At 29.9% G+C, this 20,343-nt stretch overlaps 1 protein-coding gene and 1 long non-coding RNA gene across 2 annotated transcripts in view; one reads left to right on the top strand and one right to left on the bottom strand.

Annotated features, from left to right (window-relative positions):
• Nucleotides 1-20,343, top strand: part of LOC145293052 (uncharacterized) — a 337,851-nt gene that overhangs the window by 309,272 nt on the left and 8,236 nt on the right. The window contains exons 17-18 of the mRNA XM_080139372.1: nucleotides 639-657; nucleotides 9,319-9,534. Of these exons, the coding sequence (XP_079995498.1) occupies nucleotides 639-657; nucleotides 9,319-9,534 (235 nt within the window). The remainder of the gene's footprint in view (nucleotides 1-638; nucleotides 658-9,318; nucleotides 9,535-20,343) is intronic.
• The window catches only part of LOC145293053 (uncharacterized), a 66,427-nt gene that overhangs the window by 45,101 nt on the left and 983 nt on the right, over nucleotides 1-20,343 (bottom strand). The window lies entirely within an intron of this gene.

Raw genomic sequence — 20,343 nt, 5'->3', positions numbered from 1 at the left:
TTGCCTACATTAAAGCACGTAAATATCGCAATGTTAATTATTACGTACATGCACATTACAAATGCAGACAATTTATTTACTCTATGTGCATCTCCGGTTCAAAAAGGTCTATTTAAGGGTTGTGTGTGAAGATCATGTCGGGTTACAAGTATTAAAATGCACGCTATTGTATTTCACAATTCGTATATTAAACGTATACTTCAAACATTTCATCGCTAGAACGAACGAATGTTATCGTTAACACATTTACTACAGTTGGCGATTATAAAAGGCAAGTCACGGACATTATAGAACACAATAAAAGGTTGTTCACTTTGTGTGAGTCTTACAGAAGAGCTTCGATAAAGGTGGTGTTCTTAATACTATTTGGTTTCTTCTGAGCACAATCAAGAGGAAACACTCATCCGTGCTGAGAACCGATTCCCCATTATATTTGATTTTACTCGAGTGACTTGTAGTACAAACAAAACAAAATCGTTCATGTTTATACTAAATGTTATATCATTTTAGAAGCATATCATTTATCTTTGAAAGATATTTTATTCGCATGTCTTTGAAATAGTTTTATGTGCGACTTATTATAGTCTTTCTGCTGACATTTTTTTGCCACAATGATATTTCTTGTTTCATCTTTTCAGAAACCTCCACCTCCGAAAGGTGAGTAGAAAACAAAAATATTCGTAATAATCCATACACACAAGAGTTAACGACAAAAATTTAATTATCAAATGAACAGAAATAAGACACGTGTAACAATATAAGTGCAACTTCTATAATAGTATTATATTATAACATTATAGTATTAGATTATAGTATTATATGATAGTGTTATAATAATAATAGTGAAGATTATGAGGCAAGCTACTCACTATAAAATGGCTAAGCTAATGAAGGAATTAATATTCAATGTTCTTAATTACGGAAGACATGTAATAATGCTTGTTATTATAAATGCAGTTGATATATATTGCTGCTATTGATGCAATATTTTCTATATAGAAGTAGTAAATAAAAAATATTATTATTGACACTATGCCTTACTGGTTTAGTGTACTATAGAAAGAGACTTGTGTGATATTATTTATTTCTATTTTTAATATTAATATATTTATTTGTTAACTTTATAAGATGCGCATTTGATACAAGGGACGTTTGGGTTTAATATTAATGATAATCACCAAAGAATTGTTAAATTTAGTAAATCACTAAACTAAATATAGTTGCGAAAATTCTTGCTAAAGTAAGTGAGGCCCCGTGTTTTGACAAGCTTCTGGGTTTGACCTTTACTCCTGATCTGAAATGGAACACGTACATCAAGTCTGTTGCCAAGGTCGCAGGAAAGATGGTGGGATCCTTCTACCGCTCCAGAAGATATCTCACTACTGATGCAATTCTCTATCTATATAAAAGCCAAGTACGGCCAAGGATGGAATACTGTTGCCATATCTGGGCAGGAGCTGCCAAAAACAGCCTATCAAGCCTTGACAGAGTACAAAATAGACTTCGTGGTTTAGTGGGGGATGCCCTTTTCTCTACCCTGCAACCCCTCTCCCACAGAAGAGACGTTGCGAGCCTATCCTTGTTTTATCGTTATTTTCATGGCAGGTGCTCGTCTGAACTCCAATCCCTGGTCCCCCCTCGCCAATCTTTCACGAAAAACACCCGTCTAGCTGAATCCACTGTGAAAAATTTCCCCCACTCTATATCTGTGCCTAAATCAAAACGCGGATTTCATGAGCAAAGCTTCTTTCTTAGAACTGCACGCCTGTGGAACTCTGTTCCATCTGCCGGCTTCCCTCCGGACTACAACTTGGATGTCTTCAAGTCTAATGTTAACAAATTCCTAATGAGCCGCCCCCCTAATTAAACACTTCATAAAATCTCCTCACTAACGTGATGTACTTACAATAACCCTTATCCCTGAGTGGCTTCCGGGCCTTGATAAGTGGTGATCACTGTGTAAAAAAAAAAAAAAAAGTATTATATGATATTGTGGCTGTGCTCTGTGAAGGGTATATACTTGCATATCCTTTCATGAAGATTACCATGATGTGATTGTCTACGGATTTATGGAAAGTCTGCACGGCTGAACTGTTATAGAAGCTGAAATATTAAAATCAATTGAACAAATCTTTTTTTCTGGCTTAGGAAAACTCAGCCGTAGTTGGAACATAATAAAAATAAATTGATTTTGATTGAGCAGTCGATCTTTCATGTGTGATTTCACCCAGCTAATAAACTTATGAGAAATGAGAGCTCTTACTTGTTTATTCTCTTTTATTCGCAAATATATTTTTACATTTAAAATAGAAGGCAATGTCCAAATATTTGCGTATAAGAGAATGCAAATTTATACAAATGGCTTGAAAATAAACATAGATGTGTCTGCATAGTTAAATTTATATATATATATATATATATATATATATATAATTATTTACTATAATAATTATTAAATACCTACAGACACTAGTGTTTCATCCTTTCGGGAATCATCAGTGCAGGGTGTCATGATTAACACCAGTCGATGGATTCGAACCTGGCAACAGAAGCCATCTCTGGCTTCATTAGCAAGGACCTAATCCATTCGGCTATCGTTAACCGCGAGAAATATTGTTGAAATTAAAACATTTATTTTTTTATGTGTGTTCTTATATAGCTTAGAAAAATTGTAAAGATTATAAGAGTTCATTAATCAGTTTAATCATTAATCGATAGTTTCTCTACGCAAAACATATTTTCTTGTATTTTACTTGTCTTTAATTAACGTCTATATTTGTTGATAATGCTTTCAATTTATATAAATTATGTTATTTTGATAATCTTATTATAATGTGTTTGGTGTATATTTTCCGATTACATGAATTCACCCACAGATTTTGGCCGTGCGCTAAAAGCTAGAAGACTCCTTTGCTGCTATAACCCACCATTTTTACCTTACAGCAATCACCCTACCCCCTTTTTTCATACCTGCATATCCAATTTTACCCCCTCGTTTGTTCGCTTGTTCGCTCGCTCGCTCGCTGCTCCCTACCACCTGCTCTTACATATGTTTTGTTGTGCTTCAGACCCACGATAATATTGCCGGGTAGGTGTCATATCTTTTGAGTAATACTGAAAAGCTCACATGAAATTATAGAAAGGAGAACAAAGTCTACTAGAAATACTGAGAAGTATTTTCTACTTGAAAACAAGAATTTTATCATTCTCAACATGAATCTACATAATTGGAGCCAATAATTAAATGTTATGACTTACTCCTGTCGACCATACAAATTATGTTGGATCCCAAATCGAAACGTCTGCTGGAGTCGTTTGCGCGTGTTAATATTTAAATAAAATGGCGCGCATCTTATCTTTAGAAAAGGATTGGTTTGTAATCAAATGTGTAATTTTGTTGATCTCTAACTAATTTTAACAATCAGTAAAAAATAGTATATAACAAACAGCATGTTTTTTGTTTAATATTTTTATTTCACTATTTGATTATGTAGTTTAAAGAATGTTATCGCTTGTATATCCGAAAATCATTTGTTTTTATCCAGGCAAATACAATCACGTATTTGATACCTTTTATGTATTTATAAAGTGGCTGGTTGTCTAAGCAAAAACGTTGAAAAATATCATAGTCTTAAAAGTCAGTGTTTTGCAAAGCTGTCAGTCGCGCCTTCTTTTTCAGAATTAAGAAGAAAAAAATAAATGAAAATGACCAGCTAAATGAATGTTCCATTTGTAGTTCCAAAGAAAACTATCTCCAAATGCTTTCAAGAATTGCACCTACAAATGAGTTTGTGATAATTCATTCCGGAATACAATACTTTCCCATCGCATGATTCATGTCTCGTATACAGTTTCTTTTTTTTTTATGTTGTTCATAATTCTGTTTGCGCTTTTATATCTTAATATTATATTGTGCGCTATACAATCTCCAGAAGTTCGAATATGTGGTAAAAAAATGTTTTGTTTCGCAAGCGTTATTTTTAGCAAACGTCTTTTTTAAAGCATTTTTTTTTTTTTTTACATTAAATTATACACGGTCTGACATGGACTTTTGAGTATTCGTTGCAAGATTAGTTTGAACATCAATTTGACATTTTTGTACAAATTATTCTTTAACATGCAATTAAATATGTACACTTTCATGCATTGAATATATGAATGTTCGCTTTAAATTTATAGTAACATATTCCATGATTTATAAACATACCACATACGTTTACAAGGATAACATTTTATGAACAATATATACATTTAAAAAAAAAAGACTTTCAGAATATACTAATCAATGCAGGGATTATTTGTCTGTAGTTGCCACATTCTACTGATTTTCAAGATACTTATATTTAGGCAATGTATCATTCTTATTATTTATTATAGTATTATTATAGTTATCAGCATTACTTGTAGCAGCACCAGTAGTAGTAGTAGTAGTAGTAGTAACAGTAACAGTAGTAGTAGTAGTAGTGCATAAATTCCCACATGTACATAACCCAAACATCAATAATGGAAAATCCTTGGCGATAGGGCATGATACAAACCCATTCATAGATTTTTTTCATTACTTCTGGAGTTGCTGGCGATGTTTTTTTTTCATTCGCGTTCACCCTGAAAATAATCATACCATGTTTTTCTTTCATTTATTCCCTTTATCTTTCTTTCGTTTTTTTTTTTTTTTTTTTGCTTGAAAAAAATCTGGCGCTTGTAATTGTTATGTGTCTGTTTCTATTTCTAATATTTTTGTTTTCGTTTTCTGGCTGGGGGTGGAGCTTTAATCTAGTCTCTAGTTTCTGCATAATTTCTTTGAGTTTTAACTAATTTTAAAGCGTTTATTTACTTCGAAACACAAGTAGTGCCGAATACTCAATCAGAACACGAAAAATGGCTGATATTTAACGTTGATGATTTTTTTTGATAATCGGTGAAAAATCGAAAATTAAGAGTGGTAGAAACTTATTTAATAAATAAATAATGAAATGTCATCGTAATATTTATCGGGTAGATTATTAATTGATTTTTAACCAGTTTTGCTTTTTGCTGTATATGCTGCAGAATGCCCGTAAAGATAAGTTCAACCTTTCACATTATTATAAAAAAATCATCGTTGTTTTACACTACGTTTTATTTTTCAGTATCTTTAGTCATCGTTGCTATTTACAGTAGAACCCCGAGATACGGCATTAAAAACTAATAACAATGCATAATAATTCAATAGAAAAATACCATTCATTTCCCCACTTTTCTCCATTTTCTTTTCTTTTTCATCTAGCTTCGTATTTTATTAAGCGGTCGTTTTTATTAAATTTAAAATACTAATAATGACAACGATTAATTTTTAAATGATTTGTGGTTTTCAAACGTCTTTCCTTGCATTCTCGAACATTAGCTCTGATACCCTAGACCTCCTAGTTATTATCTAGTACTCATTTCAAAATAGGTTCCTAATATCGCTTCCTGGTACCCATCTATCTTACATGCATACACGAACAAATACACATACATGAATATATAAGCAAACATTTTTAAAAATAAAAGAATTCTTCCGCTTAATCATATCTTTTTATTTAAAAATTGTTTTTAACAATCTAAAAGTCTTAAAAACATAATAATGTAGGTTCCACATGTGTCACGAAGGTTTTCGATTTTTCATCGAATCATCATCAGGTGAAACGCAAACGAACAAAAAGAACGAAAAAAAAGAAAATTAGCCAAAAAACGGAAACGTGAAGTCAACTAGACTGTTTGATTTTAATCTCCAAAAGATAATTAGTAAAGTCGAAAATAAGAAAACAATTATTTGTGTTGTTTTGAACAATGTTTGCTTAAAGTAAAAATATAACACAATCTACATCTACTAAACTTTACCAAATTCAGTCTCTCTTTATTTAGTTTTAGAAAGAAACATTGTCTATTATGTTTATTACAATGCTTTTTGATATTTTTTTAAAAACTTAGTTGAACTAATGCTTCTCACCTGCAATCAACACAATAAAAGAACTGCTTAAATGTGCCTAACATATGACACTAAATTTCCGCATTGTTTTTCTCTTTGAACCGAAAATGCTGATTTTGCGACACTCAGCTCTATTATTTTTTGCGAAAGGAGATCATAAGACATACATAGGATTTTCGCCAGGAGGTTTGCAACGATGCAATCTCTCTATTTTTCTGTGAATTCGCACGCAAAGAAAGTAGAGGATAAGCATATATCTAAAACAAGTGGGTATTAACGTAAGTACTAGTTCGAATTTTGACTAAATTATATATAGCTTTTAATTTTAAGAACTGATAGTATCACTGTCGTATTGGCCACCGGCATCGACGCGCTGTTTATTAATATTGAAAGAGATGTTACATTTATTTCTTCTCTTAAACCAATGAGAAATGCGTCGACTCCATTTCTCCTGTCTACGAGTAAAATAGCATTTTATAATAAATGACTCAGTGACATAAAATAACTCAGTAAAAGCGTCGATATATCGTATGTAAGCACTAATACATTTGGCTAAATTATGAACACCACTTACCTACGGATGAAATAGTAAAATAAATCGTAACTACGCAAAGTATTACTCGTATATGATATATAGTTAAAATATAGCGATAGTAGCAGGATACATGATCGATCTAACGGAAGATCTTGTGGTAAATGGAATCTGTAAATTCCAGCATGTGTATTATACATAGTTACACGCTAATATAATTTGAAAAGAGCCGCACCCACATCTATGGGTAAAATGAAAACTTGCATTCAGTTAATATGATATCATTAATCGTTTACCATACAACATTGTGACACGGAATTGAATAATCAAAAGTTGAGACGCCGTTAAATACAAATAAAAAACAAAAGCACAAACTAATGGCGTTCTGTGTTTAACAAACACCATTTCTGACACTAAGTTAAGTACTGTTTCTAATTTACATGTTTTAAACGGCTGGTTTTACTCTGATTGTTTTCCTTATAACGTTTTAGCGACTGTATTAAGGGGCCTTCTTTGGACACCTATTTCGTTCACTCTCAGATATTTTGAACAACTTTATTAAACCCACTTGAATAGAGACTGATTTCACTTTGTGCTCCATGCTTATTTTCTTTAGATCTATCGTATCAATTATTTATTTAAGTTGATTTATAAACTATTGAATAAATATTCTTTATTAAATTTTATTTTTGGAATACCTCTAAATCAACGAACTTATCCGAAAGATTATGGATCAATAGAATGACAAAGAGAAAAACAGGAGCATCAAGCATTCTGAATCAGGTGTTAGAAAAAGAAGTTATTGATTACAAAACGGCTAATACCCTGTGAACCAACTGATTAATATCTACTAGCAAATAAATACATTTTCTTTCCTTTATTCTATTAATTACATTCCCGCTGAGTTGGCAAACTGCTTATCACCTCGCATGAATTAGCGTTATGATATATTATGCTGTATTTTTTTCTTATTAAAGAACAAAGTGTGACTGTCAGTGAATTGATTATGTATTTGTCTAATATAGGAAAATTATTCTGATCGATATATATGTTACAAAACCTGTTATTTCGCTGGATATAATTCATGTGCTCGTTTTATACTGTGTGCCATATATGGAATGTGTCTTTTCATGTCAGTCTGTAAATCTTGTTGATGTGCGTTTAAAGGTTGGTGACATGCATTAAAAAGCTTATCGTATATAGAAGTAATATTTCTGTAATTAGAACACGATATCAAAATCACAAGAACTAATCTCAATGCACATATTTCTAAGCAAAAAAAAAAAAAATCCTGTCGAGAGTTCAATCATGCTTTGCTATACCGTGCTCCAAACGAAGCAGTTCGTGCGTCGCATTAAAATAATAATTTATTGCTTAAACACGGCTAGAGAATTATTCCCCTTCTACTAACATGAGGATCTTCCCTTTTGATGCCTCTCTCAAGTTTTGGAAGCACTCTTGTTCCAGTGAAAAGCATTCAAGAGGCTGGGAAGAGGAATGGTGATGAAAGGTTGCAAATACCAGATGGGGCTACAACCATCTGCGAATGTGGCGAAGAGGACCATAACATGAAACACTGCTTAGTCTGCCCTCTACTGCCGAACTGGTGAGGCTTAAAAAGACTTGAAAAGCCTGGATTGCAAGGACAGTTTTAATACATATTTTAAGTTTTCTAGTTTTCGCTAAAGCGTGCAAAACCACATATGCATAATAATTAAAACCTAACTTTAAACAAATAATAATGCACGATAATGTAAATGCATATAAACATATTTTCACGTTTTAGATATATAAATAACCAACATAACAATAATCGTGCGGTTTTTTATTCTAGTCTGTTGAATCATTTTGTGGTACCGTAAATAGTATTCGTAATTTTACACATTCCATGTCTAAAAGACTTTTTATGCGAAAGTTGAGATCGAATATTTTTTAACCTAAACGTGTTTAAAATTATTACTTTTATTCGCAAGAGTATTGGAAATATTTTTTACCCGCTATATAATTAGAATATGATGTATGTCACAGCCTATGTCTATTTCTAGCAATAAAAATAGACTAATAAATTATGTGTTTAGTGTACGTATGTTCAGTCTTGTTTTATATTGTGCAACGCTCAGCGACTCCATAAAAAATAGAATAGTTTAAAAGAAAAGTAAGAATAAATAAGATTCAAAATATAACCAATATAATACGTTTCCACGTATGTGAGAGTATGTGGCTGTTTTAATCTTTCATAGTATTATAATAATTTAATGTATGTCTGCAGCTGAAAGGGTCATTACAATTATCAAAGAAAAATTGTGGGGGGGGGTTACGATGGCTAAATACTTAACGACAGTAACTAGAAAACCTAGATGTGCCCAGTTCGAATCCAGTTAACTCAACAGAAATACTTTCACCAAACTCACACTTGACCTTGTGTCTAACCTTCTGAAAATGAGGTAAATAAAACAATTCTTCCCAAAAGTATGTTATATATAAAAAAATGGGTTAACTTCAGTTTGAGAGTTGTTGCGATATAATAATATTGCTTTCTATATAAATTTTGTTTAATTAGTAAAAATGTAAAAATATTACATTATAAAAAGAGTTAGATAATTATCCAGGAAACATTAAAAATATCCTGAATTATTGAATATTAAGAAATACATCATAGCAATGAATTATATAGTTGTTGTTAATTGCACAAAAATATGGAGTTTCGCTGAGCAAAACGTGTTTTTTTGTTGTTTATTTTGTCAGTCTTTTGTTCGTCTCCGTGTTTGATCGCCAATTATGGCCGCATGCAATTGCGTTTGTTCACCATGAATCTGTCTTTGCCCTGCTGTCACAGCTCCCGAGCCAGAGAAGAAAGAAGAAGCGCCTGCGCCCGCGCCCATTGTCGTCCCTACGGTCAATGAACCCATCGAAGACGATGAAGCAGGTAACAAACAAAAATCACCATCTCCCTCACCCCAAACTCCTGCCTCAAATAAAGACATGGCAAAAAAGAGTAAGTCTCCACAGCCATACCGGAAGCAGCCTACCACTATCTTTGAACACGACGAAGGTAGGTATTGCGCATGAAACGGAAACGGAAAGGGCAACTACTGACAATGCGCATGCGCGTTTGTGATGGCGTTCTGAGATCCTTGAAACAGGTAATAATTTCGAAAAGCGTTAGAATTAGATAAAATAGATGAAATCAAGGAGAAGTGGAGTAATCCTGCGAAAGTACTACCGCCCTAATCATTTATGGAAACCTTCTGATCGCTGCTGACTAGTTTGCTATATACTGCGCGTGCAGACGGAAGCGGCGCTCAATTCTGATCCCACGATCTAAAATCTCAATTCAATTTAATCATAATCAATTTAATTTAATCATAACCAATTTCAGATTATGCATTTCTGAAAGGTCTGTATTAAACATTTAAATATGTGTTTTTCGAAAAAGATACAAAATTTGCGCGGCGAACATATCTCAAGCTTAAATACTGAAATGAACTAAGGATATATTTGTATAACACCAGTATTAATAAAATATATAATATAACAAAAAACTTATTATAATTGGGTATGTAGTGTATATATGTTTTTAACAGAAAATATGTCATTGGACAGTATCAAGCATTAAGAATTAGTGTTACTTTATTTTAACATTACACGGAATCCATTTTCTGTACCTTAAATATATACTCATATGTACCTTTCTATATAGTCTAATCATTTTCACATGTTGAATGCGATGTCTATTTTATGAAATATATATTTTTATAATTAATGTTCTATTTTTAATTTAGACATAATCTCATAAGGAAATTTTTAATGAAGTGATTTTTAAACATTACTAAAATGTTATATTTTATTTATTTACATAAAAGACATAAAAAAAAACTAACAAGAATAATATATTCAATGGGATTGGATCCGCAATAAATATACAGTAGAGTACGGTATCGCCTACCTACAAACACATCGTTTAGGTTTCTACAAGGATAGATTAAAACGCGCGCGTTGCCGCTGCGAATACTGCAGAGGTTCCAGGGTGTTTCTTGCCAAACATTAAAGTAAACTTGAAGTGGGATAAAACGAATTTCAAATAAGAAGTCTGGTGAATATGAAGCCTTGGTGAAAGGTTAGCAAATTGGCGATTGCGCGTGGATGGTTTTCAAGGGAGGGTTTGGTGTGATTAGTTGGGATGCAGATAGCGCTGTCACAAACGTATGATGGTGTTGCATGCATATAACGTTCTTTTTCTCTATCTATCGTCCGGCTTCAGTACTCAATATTCACCAACAGTCTGGTATACATTTGATGGCATGTTGAAATACACGAATACCTACATACATGCATGAATACAGAAGTACTACATGAATACATACATTCACGTATATACATTAAAATGAGTATATAAATACACATACATACACACACACACACACACACACACACACACATATATATATATATATATATATGCGCCATCATGCAATCAAAAGGAGCTATAAAAACGTGAGTATGTGTATACTTATGTAATAATTGAATTGAATTACGTTTTAAATCGATCATAACACGTGGTTTCACGATGTGAACGAACATAAGTCTAACCAAACACGAGCTTGTATTGTGTGTGTACTACCCGTTTCATATAAGTATTCTGCAGACATTTACCGCAGGAAACTGAAGGCATTCGATTTCATAGCTATGATCGATTAAATAAGATGCAATTAATTCAGTTATTATAACCCTCTGTCTGGGAAGTTATCAAGATTTGTCTGTAAGTGTATATAAAAAATTGGGAGCAGATCTTAAACACTGATACTCACAGATATGAGTGTGCGCGCGTGCATATGAATATCGGAAAATGTGAGAAACTGATTTAAGCAACACTTTTGGAGAATATCAAATTAAGTCATATATATATATATATATATATATATATATATATATATATATATATAATATGTACACACGTTTTATCTAGCTCCTTTTTTCTAAGTCATTTTTCCCCTCTCTTATCGCCTATTCCCTCTCCTTCTCTTTCTCTCTCTCTCATTTATGGATTTTAAATATCTTTTTCTTTGGGTTACAATTGCCAATAATTGAGTATGAAAATGAAGTCTCTAGTATTGTAGTACACCATTAAATTCGGGTTGTGTTCAAAAGATCCTAAGAAAGTAACTAGAATATATAGACTAATTTCTTATTTCAATTTTAAGAATGATTGCCTCATATTTAATTTCATTAATTTTTTCCGGCCTTCTTCAGGTAATTTGTGTTAAATACGGGATAAGATTTATATATGTCATCTCAAGAATACCGGCGGGAACCAAAATTGCCGAAAACTTGTGATAACAAAGTCTGTTTCTCGAAGTTTATCATCGATAACATTGAATCTATAAAATCAGTATTTGATTCGTAATAATCATTTCGTTTCTGGTTAATGAAATGATATTCTTCGGAATAATGAAATATAATTAGAATTAATTCCTTTCGGAAAATACTCAATTCTGCTTGGGAGTCACCAAGGAGAGAAAAAATTCCGAAATTTTCTAAATAATAAAAAGCCTATTTTATTTTTCTAAATAATATTTAGAAAATAGAGACAAATATAATGTTTCATCCTTTTACACTTTCTCTCTAGCGGTAAAAATAAAATAAATAGGTAACATTCATAAAAATTTTCTGGAATATATATATATATATATATATATATATATATATATATATATATATATATATATAGCCATCCACATACAGTACTGTTTCGCTGTTTCACAGCTCATCAGTGCGACTAGACAGGATCAAACCCCGACCGCCCAAATGACAGTTATATATGGCTGCTACAATGTGGGTAATGATGATTTATATATCATTGGAATTTAGCTTGATATTGTTATATATATATATATGTGTGTGTGTGTGTGTGTGTGTGTGTGTGTTTCGTGTACATCTAAAAAGTTATTCTCACCCTACCCTTTCTATTCTAGTGTATGTACATACCACATCGAAAACACACTGACAACAATTATTTTATTACTCCAAGTACTGAAATAAATCGCACAGTATCAAACACATATTAAACAAATGCACTTTTTAAATTCTTTATTCCTTGTCCTTTGTATCACACTGTTATTTTCTTTTCTTCTCTTCTTTTTATTTCTGTACAATTCAGCCCGTTAATACATTTACTTGGATTGTTTCCCGCTGTGTCGCCAGACCACAGCAGAGAAAAAAAGATCACTCTAATAACGCTTAACCATGTGTGCGCAAATCGTCTCGTGAATATAGTAACCTAACGACACCCGTAACAAAAACAAACAAAAAAAAAACGTATGCTGGTCATTTTTAGAAGTAGTCGATGTTTTAACCAACATTTATATTACTATTATTATTAAAATATCTATATATAATAACGTCTAATTGAAAAAATAAAGAAAGAAAAGTTCATACTCGAATAAGAACTTCTTGTGAAACATTTGTTGTCTAAACCCGTGTGTCCTTTTAACCAAATGATGGAAGGCAGACATATTGTTTATTTGGAACAAAAGAAAATAACTGTTTCATCAGAAGTTTTTTTCTTGTTTGTCATTTCTTTCTTTACTAAGGAAATATTTGTAGTGAACAAACGCTTACTTTTGCACACTGTTAATTATTTAAAGAGCGAATCATGGATATGTGATAAATGGAATCAGCATGGTTGTTGCATTTGAATCGTATTTTTATATTTATTGTTTGATGTCGAAACTATTAATATTCATCAAAACATGTATGCTTAAACTTGCACCTATTTACACGTCTCTCTCTCTCCCTTACTCTTTCTCTCTCCCTATATATATATATATATATATATATATATATATATATATATATATATATATATATATATATATATTCAAGCAAGTATTATTAAATGAAGCGGAGACGTTTTGCTTTATGATTCTTTTTTATTTTTCGTTTTTCCGTATACTCTTTTTTATATCAAAATCAAAAATATTAATAAAAGTTCTATAATTGTTGCTGTCACGAACTCTTTCGATTCGTCCACGAATCATCATCACGTGTTGAAGTAAAAGTGAGAAGAGCGAAAATGAGAAGTAAAAATGAAAACTAAAATATACAGTAAACGGCGTTATGTGATGATAGGTTAAAATACATAGAGTCGATGAAAAATCGATTAAAAATATAGGTCGATTATATGAGATGTGCTATGTTACTAAATGCGTATTTAAAATGTTTTTGCTGAAGATGGGCTAGGACACGATATTAGATAGTTGGTTGGTTGGTTGTTTTTGTTTTATGGCATATCAACCCTTTTCAGGTTATTTAATGCCGAATCCAAAGATTTTGAAGAAAATTTTTTAATAGAATATATTTGTTTTTTTCAAGTCAGTTTCTATTTAACCCATAGTTGGGACCCTAACAGGTACTACCACTACGGGTCAGAGTGGACCTGGGAGCAATGGTAATTAAAGGGTGGCTCTACACTCCCCAGAGCCCGCAAGCTGGGGCCTCACCATCGGATATAGTTTAGGGTCATATCCAGGACCCCCATTGAGGGACTTTTACCTTCTGCAGGGTGGCAGGTGGCGTATTCTAATGCCCCACCGGAGGGCCGATATTAGATAGATCATGCACTGTGTCAATACACTTTACTGTGCACCCCTTCTTTTTTCTAAGGTGTTTCACCTTATTCTGATAAATAAAACATTTTATATGGTAATACATGCAAGTTAAGAACTGTAAGAAACACGATCTATAAGGAATAATTGAAAAGAATAATGGCGATACTATATTTAAATGATTCCATGCAACCACCGTTCAGTTTTTATTAACATTGATTCCACATGTGACGCTCAACAGTGTTCAGAATTAATGAGTGCCCGCTACAAGCGTTTCCAACAATTTCACATTGCTAATACACTACCCTTCTCTATCACTATCTTCCTGCATTTATCAATCTTACGCAATTGTAAATCATTTTCTGCAAGACAAAAACACAATTCAAACGTTCAGTGTATCATATTTCCATAGCTGTGTAGTTTTAGTCAGCTTTTTTCTTCCATGCTTCAATAACCAAACTTTCTGTACGCACATTTTTATTTGGTGTAAACAAACGAATAATTCATGTTTATGCATTTTCATTCATGTTTCATTGAACTCGATCTCATTATCATTCAAAACATGCGAATTATTTTTTTTTTGGGGGGGGGTCTTCAAATATCAGATTCAGCCTCGGTATATATGTTCTATATTAACGTTTAATTAATGAAAATTAAATGCAAAACTACAACCAACAACATTTATTTAATATAAAATACAATTATGTGAAACTAAAAAAAATCACATTTTTTGTTTTACTTAGAACGGTCCGCGTGTTGAACAGATTCGCAGCTGACCACGTGATCGGTTTTAAGAGTAACGTAAATAAATTCTTAATAAGCCGCCCTCTTGTATAATCAAATGCTGTCCAATCACTAGCATTAGGTTGGACTTTTGGCCAGGATCATGGTGTGGTGTCTGTTCTTCAGATGCTGCATTGCTGAATGCTGCACTTCCGTTTCTTGATCTCTTTCGGTGGAGGAGCAGTCCTTCACGACTGAGACAATTTTTAATTTTTGTATCTTTTCTTCACGTTAAAAAACGACCCTGGTGTCTAACTCTGTCCCGTGGGGAGGCATTGTAAATAGGTACCATCATTATATATCACCACGACGATTTACATTTCACCTGGCACTCATTTAAGCCTTATCTACAAGTGGCTTTTTGACCTTGATAAGCGGTGAATTCTTTATAAAAGACATTAACACACATATATTCACAAGTTCAAGCCACAGGTTGTATATCTAATTATTTGAGACGCGCTTGTTGAAGAATGCCGATGAGGTCACTCAGATACTTTTGTTTATCACCTCAGCCTGTAAGCATTGTGCCATGTCTTTCTACATTAGAAGGAAGCTACAAACTACAAGTAGTACATGACAAACAAAAATGAGTAAAAACGATTGCAAGACTTACTTGTAACACGTGACTCATCACAGAGTTCTTTTTGAATAGAGCAGTAAAGAGCCTCCATCTTACCGGCGACCAATAGAGAGAAAGAGATTCATTCTGTTTATAGATTTCTCCTAGTAGGTCGATTATGTGATCTGATGCCTCTCTAATCATAAATAATCCCTCCATTTTTATAGAAATAATTAGAATATACGATGCAGAAATATTTTATGGGGATTAGTATACGTGATGAAACGATGATTAACTAACGGTTCATAGGTAGTACCAAAATAAATAAAGAGCAGTTGATATACATATATATATATATACATTATATATATATTATATATATATATATTATATTTTATATATGTATTATATATACATATTATATGTATACATATATATATAATATATACATATTATTAAATATATTTTATACAATATATATTATATATACATATATATATTATATACATATATATTATATATACATATATATAATAAATATATTCTATATACAATATATATATTATATATACATATTATATACAAGATATATATATATATATTATATACATATTATATACAATATATATTATATATACATATATATATATTATATACAATATATATATATTATATACATATATATAATAAATATATTTTATATATTATATATATATTATATATATATTATATATAGACATATTATATATATAATAAATATATTTTATATATTATATATACAGATATTATATACATATACAGACGGTATATATACCTATATATATTATATATATTTTTATATAATAAATATATTAACTATATATTATATATACGTATATATTATATATATATGTATCGTTCGAAATATATATATACATATATATTATATATTATATGTATATTATATGTATACTATATATATTATATATAATATATTATATCACTATTATATATATTATATGCATATTATATTATATGTATATTATATTTATATATATTATATATATGTATATTGTATTATATATATTATATGTATAGTATATTATATATATTATGTTATATATATTATATCATATGTATTATATATATAATGATATATCATATATAATATATATTATGTATATTATATATAACATATTTTATGTATATATTATATTTAGATTATATGTATAATATATATAATATATATTATTTATTACATATTATATATGTATGATATATATTATGCATATATCATATATAACATAAATGTATATATAATATATATATTATATATATAAAATATATAAGATATACTATATATTATATATGTATATATTTTATATATTATTATATATATGTATATATTTTATATATTATTATATATATTATATATTATATATACATATTATATATAATATATTATATATAATATAATACATATATATTATATTACATATACAAATTATATATATATATTATATATACTATATATTGTATATATTTAATATATATATTATATATATTATATATTTAATATAGATATTATATATATTACATATATTATATTATATATATGATGCATTATATATTGTATATACTATATATATTACATATAATATATATTATATATATTATATATATTACATATAAGTTATATTATATGTTATATATATATTATATATATAGATATAATATATATATATAGATATATATAATATGTATATTATATTATATATAATATGTATAATACATGTTTATAATATATATTTAATGCATATATATTATATACATTATATAAAATATATATAATATATATATATAATATATAGAGATATATAATATAGATATATATATATAATATAGATATAATATATATATATAATATAACATATGTATAATATATATAATATATATTATATACATTACATATATACATATATATACATATATATTTATTATAAACATTGTATGTATATTCTGTATAATATATAGATATAATATATATATTAATTATATATGTATATATATATATATATATATTCGAAATTCACTTCAATATTAGTAAACAAACATATCTCACTTCAATAATCTTAATGCTCTTAAATATTCTACAGAAATATATCAGAATTTACAGACACATGTAGTATTCTTGACTAAACACTCATTCTTGGAGATCTTCTTAAATTTGATTAAAAAAGAACAAAAAATAACATTTAAATTATATTAATTTTAAAGTGAAACAGCAATAAACGCACCTTAGCAATGTGCTTATGTATACAAAACAAAATTAAGGCGTGGTATTCGTTGATCGAATGATGTTATCCCCTATGAATCCATATTGACAGAGTAAAAGAGTCTTATTAAAGATTAATAATATCTTTACATATTCACTAATATTTAGCACATTCGTATTGAATAACGTTCAATATATATTATCAAATAAACATATCCAATTGAACGTGTTTTTTGTTTGTTTTTTAAAGAATATAGAACTTATGTTAATGGAGTTTGAAACACTTTCCTCGGGCAAAAACAAATTGATTGATAAATAGTATTATTACTATTTTCTTTGCTCAGACTATCATCTCTTGTTCTGTCTTTTAATGGTTAAACAGAAACAGTTTACTTGATGACGACTCTCAGTTTTTAAATCGGAAATTGATAAACAATGTTATTAGAAAACTTTGTTCATAGGATAATACAGATGATGGTATTTTATGTTATTGTATTGTTGATTCAGAGTTATAATTTTACGCAAAACTATTCCAAAGAAGAAAAAAATCAAATCAAATTAAGCAATTATAATTTCCTGATACATTTGTTACGTCTGCATATAAAACTATAAAACCTAAACTAATACTAAAATTTTTGTAAACGTTGCTAGAATATTATTGGTGACTATTGGTGACTATAAGTAAGAGAAGGCGTCGAGAAATTTGTTTTTAATTTACATCTTTAACGAAATCATTTCCGACAATGTATGAAGCCACTTGCTGTAAAGATCTAAAGCACTTTAAGGTCAAAACTTAACCAATGATGAGTGTAAGACCGATAGATGTCTCCACAGAAAATAGCAATTTTCCCCACTTTCTCAGAAACACCGCTCATCGCTCATGGAATGAGATAACTAAAGGATAAAGTAAAAAAAAAACAATTAATTATTGTTGACAAATGACGGAATAGTTAAAGTGCATAATGTCAAATACGTTGTTCTAATCAAATTACTGCGCAATTGTTATTTCAAACATAATCTCTTCATTGCGTTTACTTTAAAATGGTCGTAGTGACAAGTTATCCTAGAAGGTGATTATTTTTACGGGTGTTAGGATCGGTCACTCATAACGTCTTATCACTATCATTCATAAAACCATTATCGTTGCATCATTCATTCACTTGCCACTTGCCACATTCGTCTTGTGTGTTTTGTTTTATATGTTGCTATCTTCTTACTCTCATTCTAAGCAATGCAACCATCAACACAAATAACAATAACAATTTTATCGCATCCGGTTGACTTAAAACAGTAAAACGCATAATTATCTATCAATATAATTCAATATACATTGTAATTCCGTTGGAAAATACATCATGTAAAATCATCTGAAACAATATAATAAAAGTGAAGCGTCATGTATGAATGTATAATTATAACGATATACATATTGCATTAAATGTTGATGATTACAAAGAAATTATAAGGAATTAAAAAAAAACATTCAGTCAACGCTTGATAAAATAACTAATCTTCATTTATGGAAGAATTTTAATGCAGACTATTTCGTGTTTTATGCTATGTGCATAGTCTTTCATTCAGCAACAACAATAACAACAAAAACAATACAGTTACCGAAACTATTTCACGCAATGTCGGATTTCAACTAAACAAGCTACATAAATTAATGCAGACACGTGATTAAACAGTTACTCCAAGTTTTTCATCAAAACACACACGCACACATACATACATACATATATATGTATATATATATATAATTTTTTTAAATACCTACAGACACACACACACACATACATACATACATACATATATATATATATATATATATATATATATATATATATAATTTTTTAAATACCTACATACACTAGTGTTCCAGCCTTTTCGGAACCATCAGTGAAGAGTGTCACGGTTACCTCCGGTCGGAAGATATGAATCCGGCCAAAAAGTCATCTCTAACTCCATTAGCAAGGAACAAACCCACGTAGCCAACTCTAGCCGCGAGAAATATCGTTGAAATTTAAAATTTATTTTTAAATGTCGAGATGCCCGTCCATTGTGGTCTATTGATTATAACATCCTCTACGCGCGCGAGCTTAAGTGACCGAGTTTCACTTCAACTGTAAAGTGCTCAACAATAAGAACCGAGTTCTTAAAGGGGCTGACATAATTATTAATATAACAAACTAGGATCGCAAGTCTATCAAAAATTTAAAACCCAAAATCTTATAGAAAAAAAAAAACAATTTCTCCCGAATCCGTGTAACATGTTATGAGTAACATTGTCCATTAGGAAAATGTAATTTTCATAATAATAATAATAATAATAATAATAATAATAATAATAATAGTAAAGCTAATAGCTACGTTGATTTTACGATTGCTACTCTATCCCACCGCCTCACTAGGCATTTTGTAAACTTTATCGTAATTTAGCTGAACATCCTCCGATACAAGATAAATCCTAGTTAATAACAATCAAAGAATTTCAAAAAATTAAACATATTTAAAAATCAAAATAAATTATGCATGTTTCATATGTATCGCAAACGTTTTCGATTCTTCGTTGAATTATCATCAGATAAGATATCAAAGAACAAAAAACTAGAGAAAAGAAAATAGTTAAGCTTAGTAAGACACCGAGAGAATCTTTTCGCA

Source organism: Euprymna scolopes, chromosome 14, assembly GCF_053919585.1.
Source record: "Euprymna scolopes isolate OS-2025 chromosome 14, ASM5391958v1, whole genome shotgun sequence".
Lineage (NCBI taxonomy): Eukaryota > Metazoa > Mollusca > Cephalopoda > Sepiida > Sepiolidae > Euprymna > Euprymna scolopes.
The sequence above is the reverse complement of the archived record's forward strand: the minus strand, read 5'-3'. Positions and strand labels throughout refer to the sequence as shown.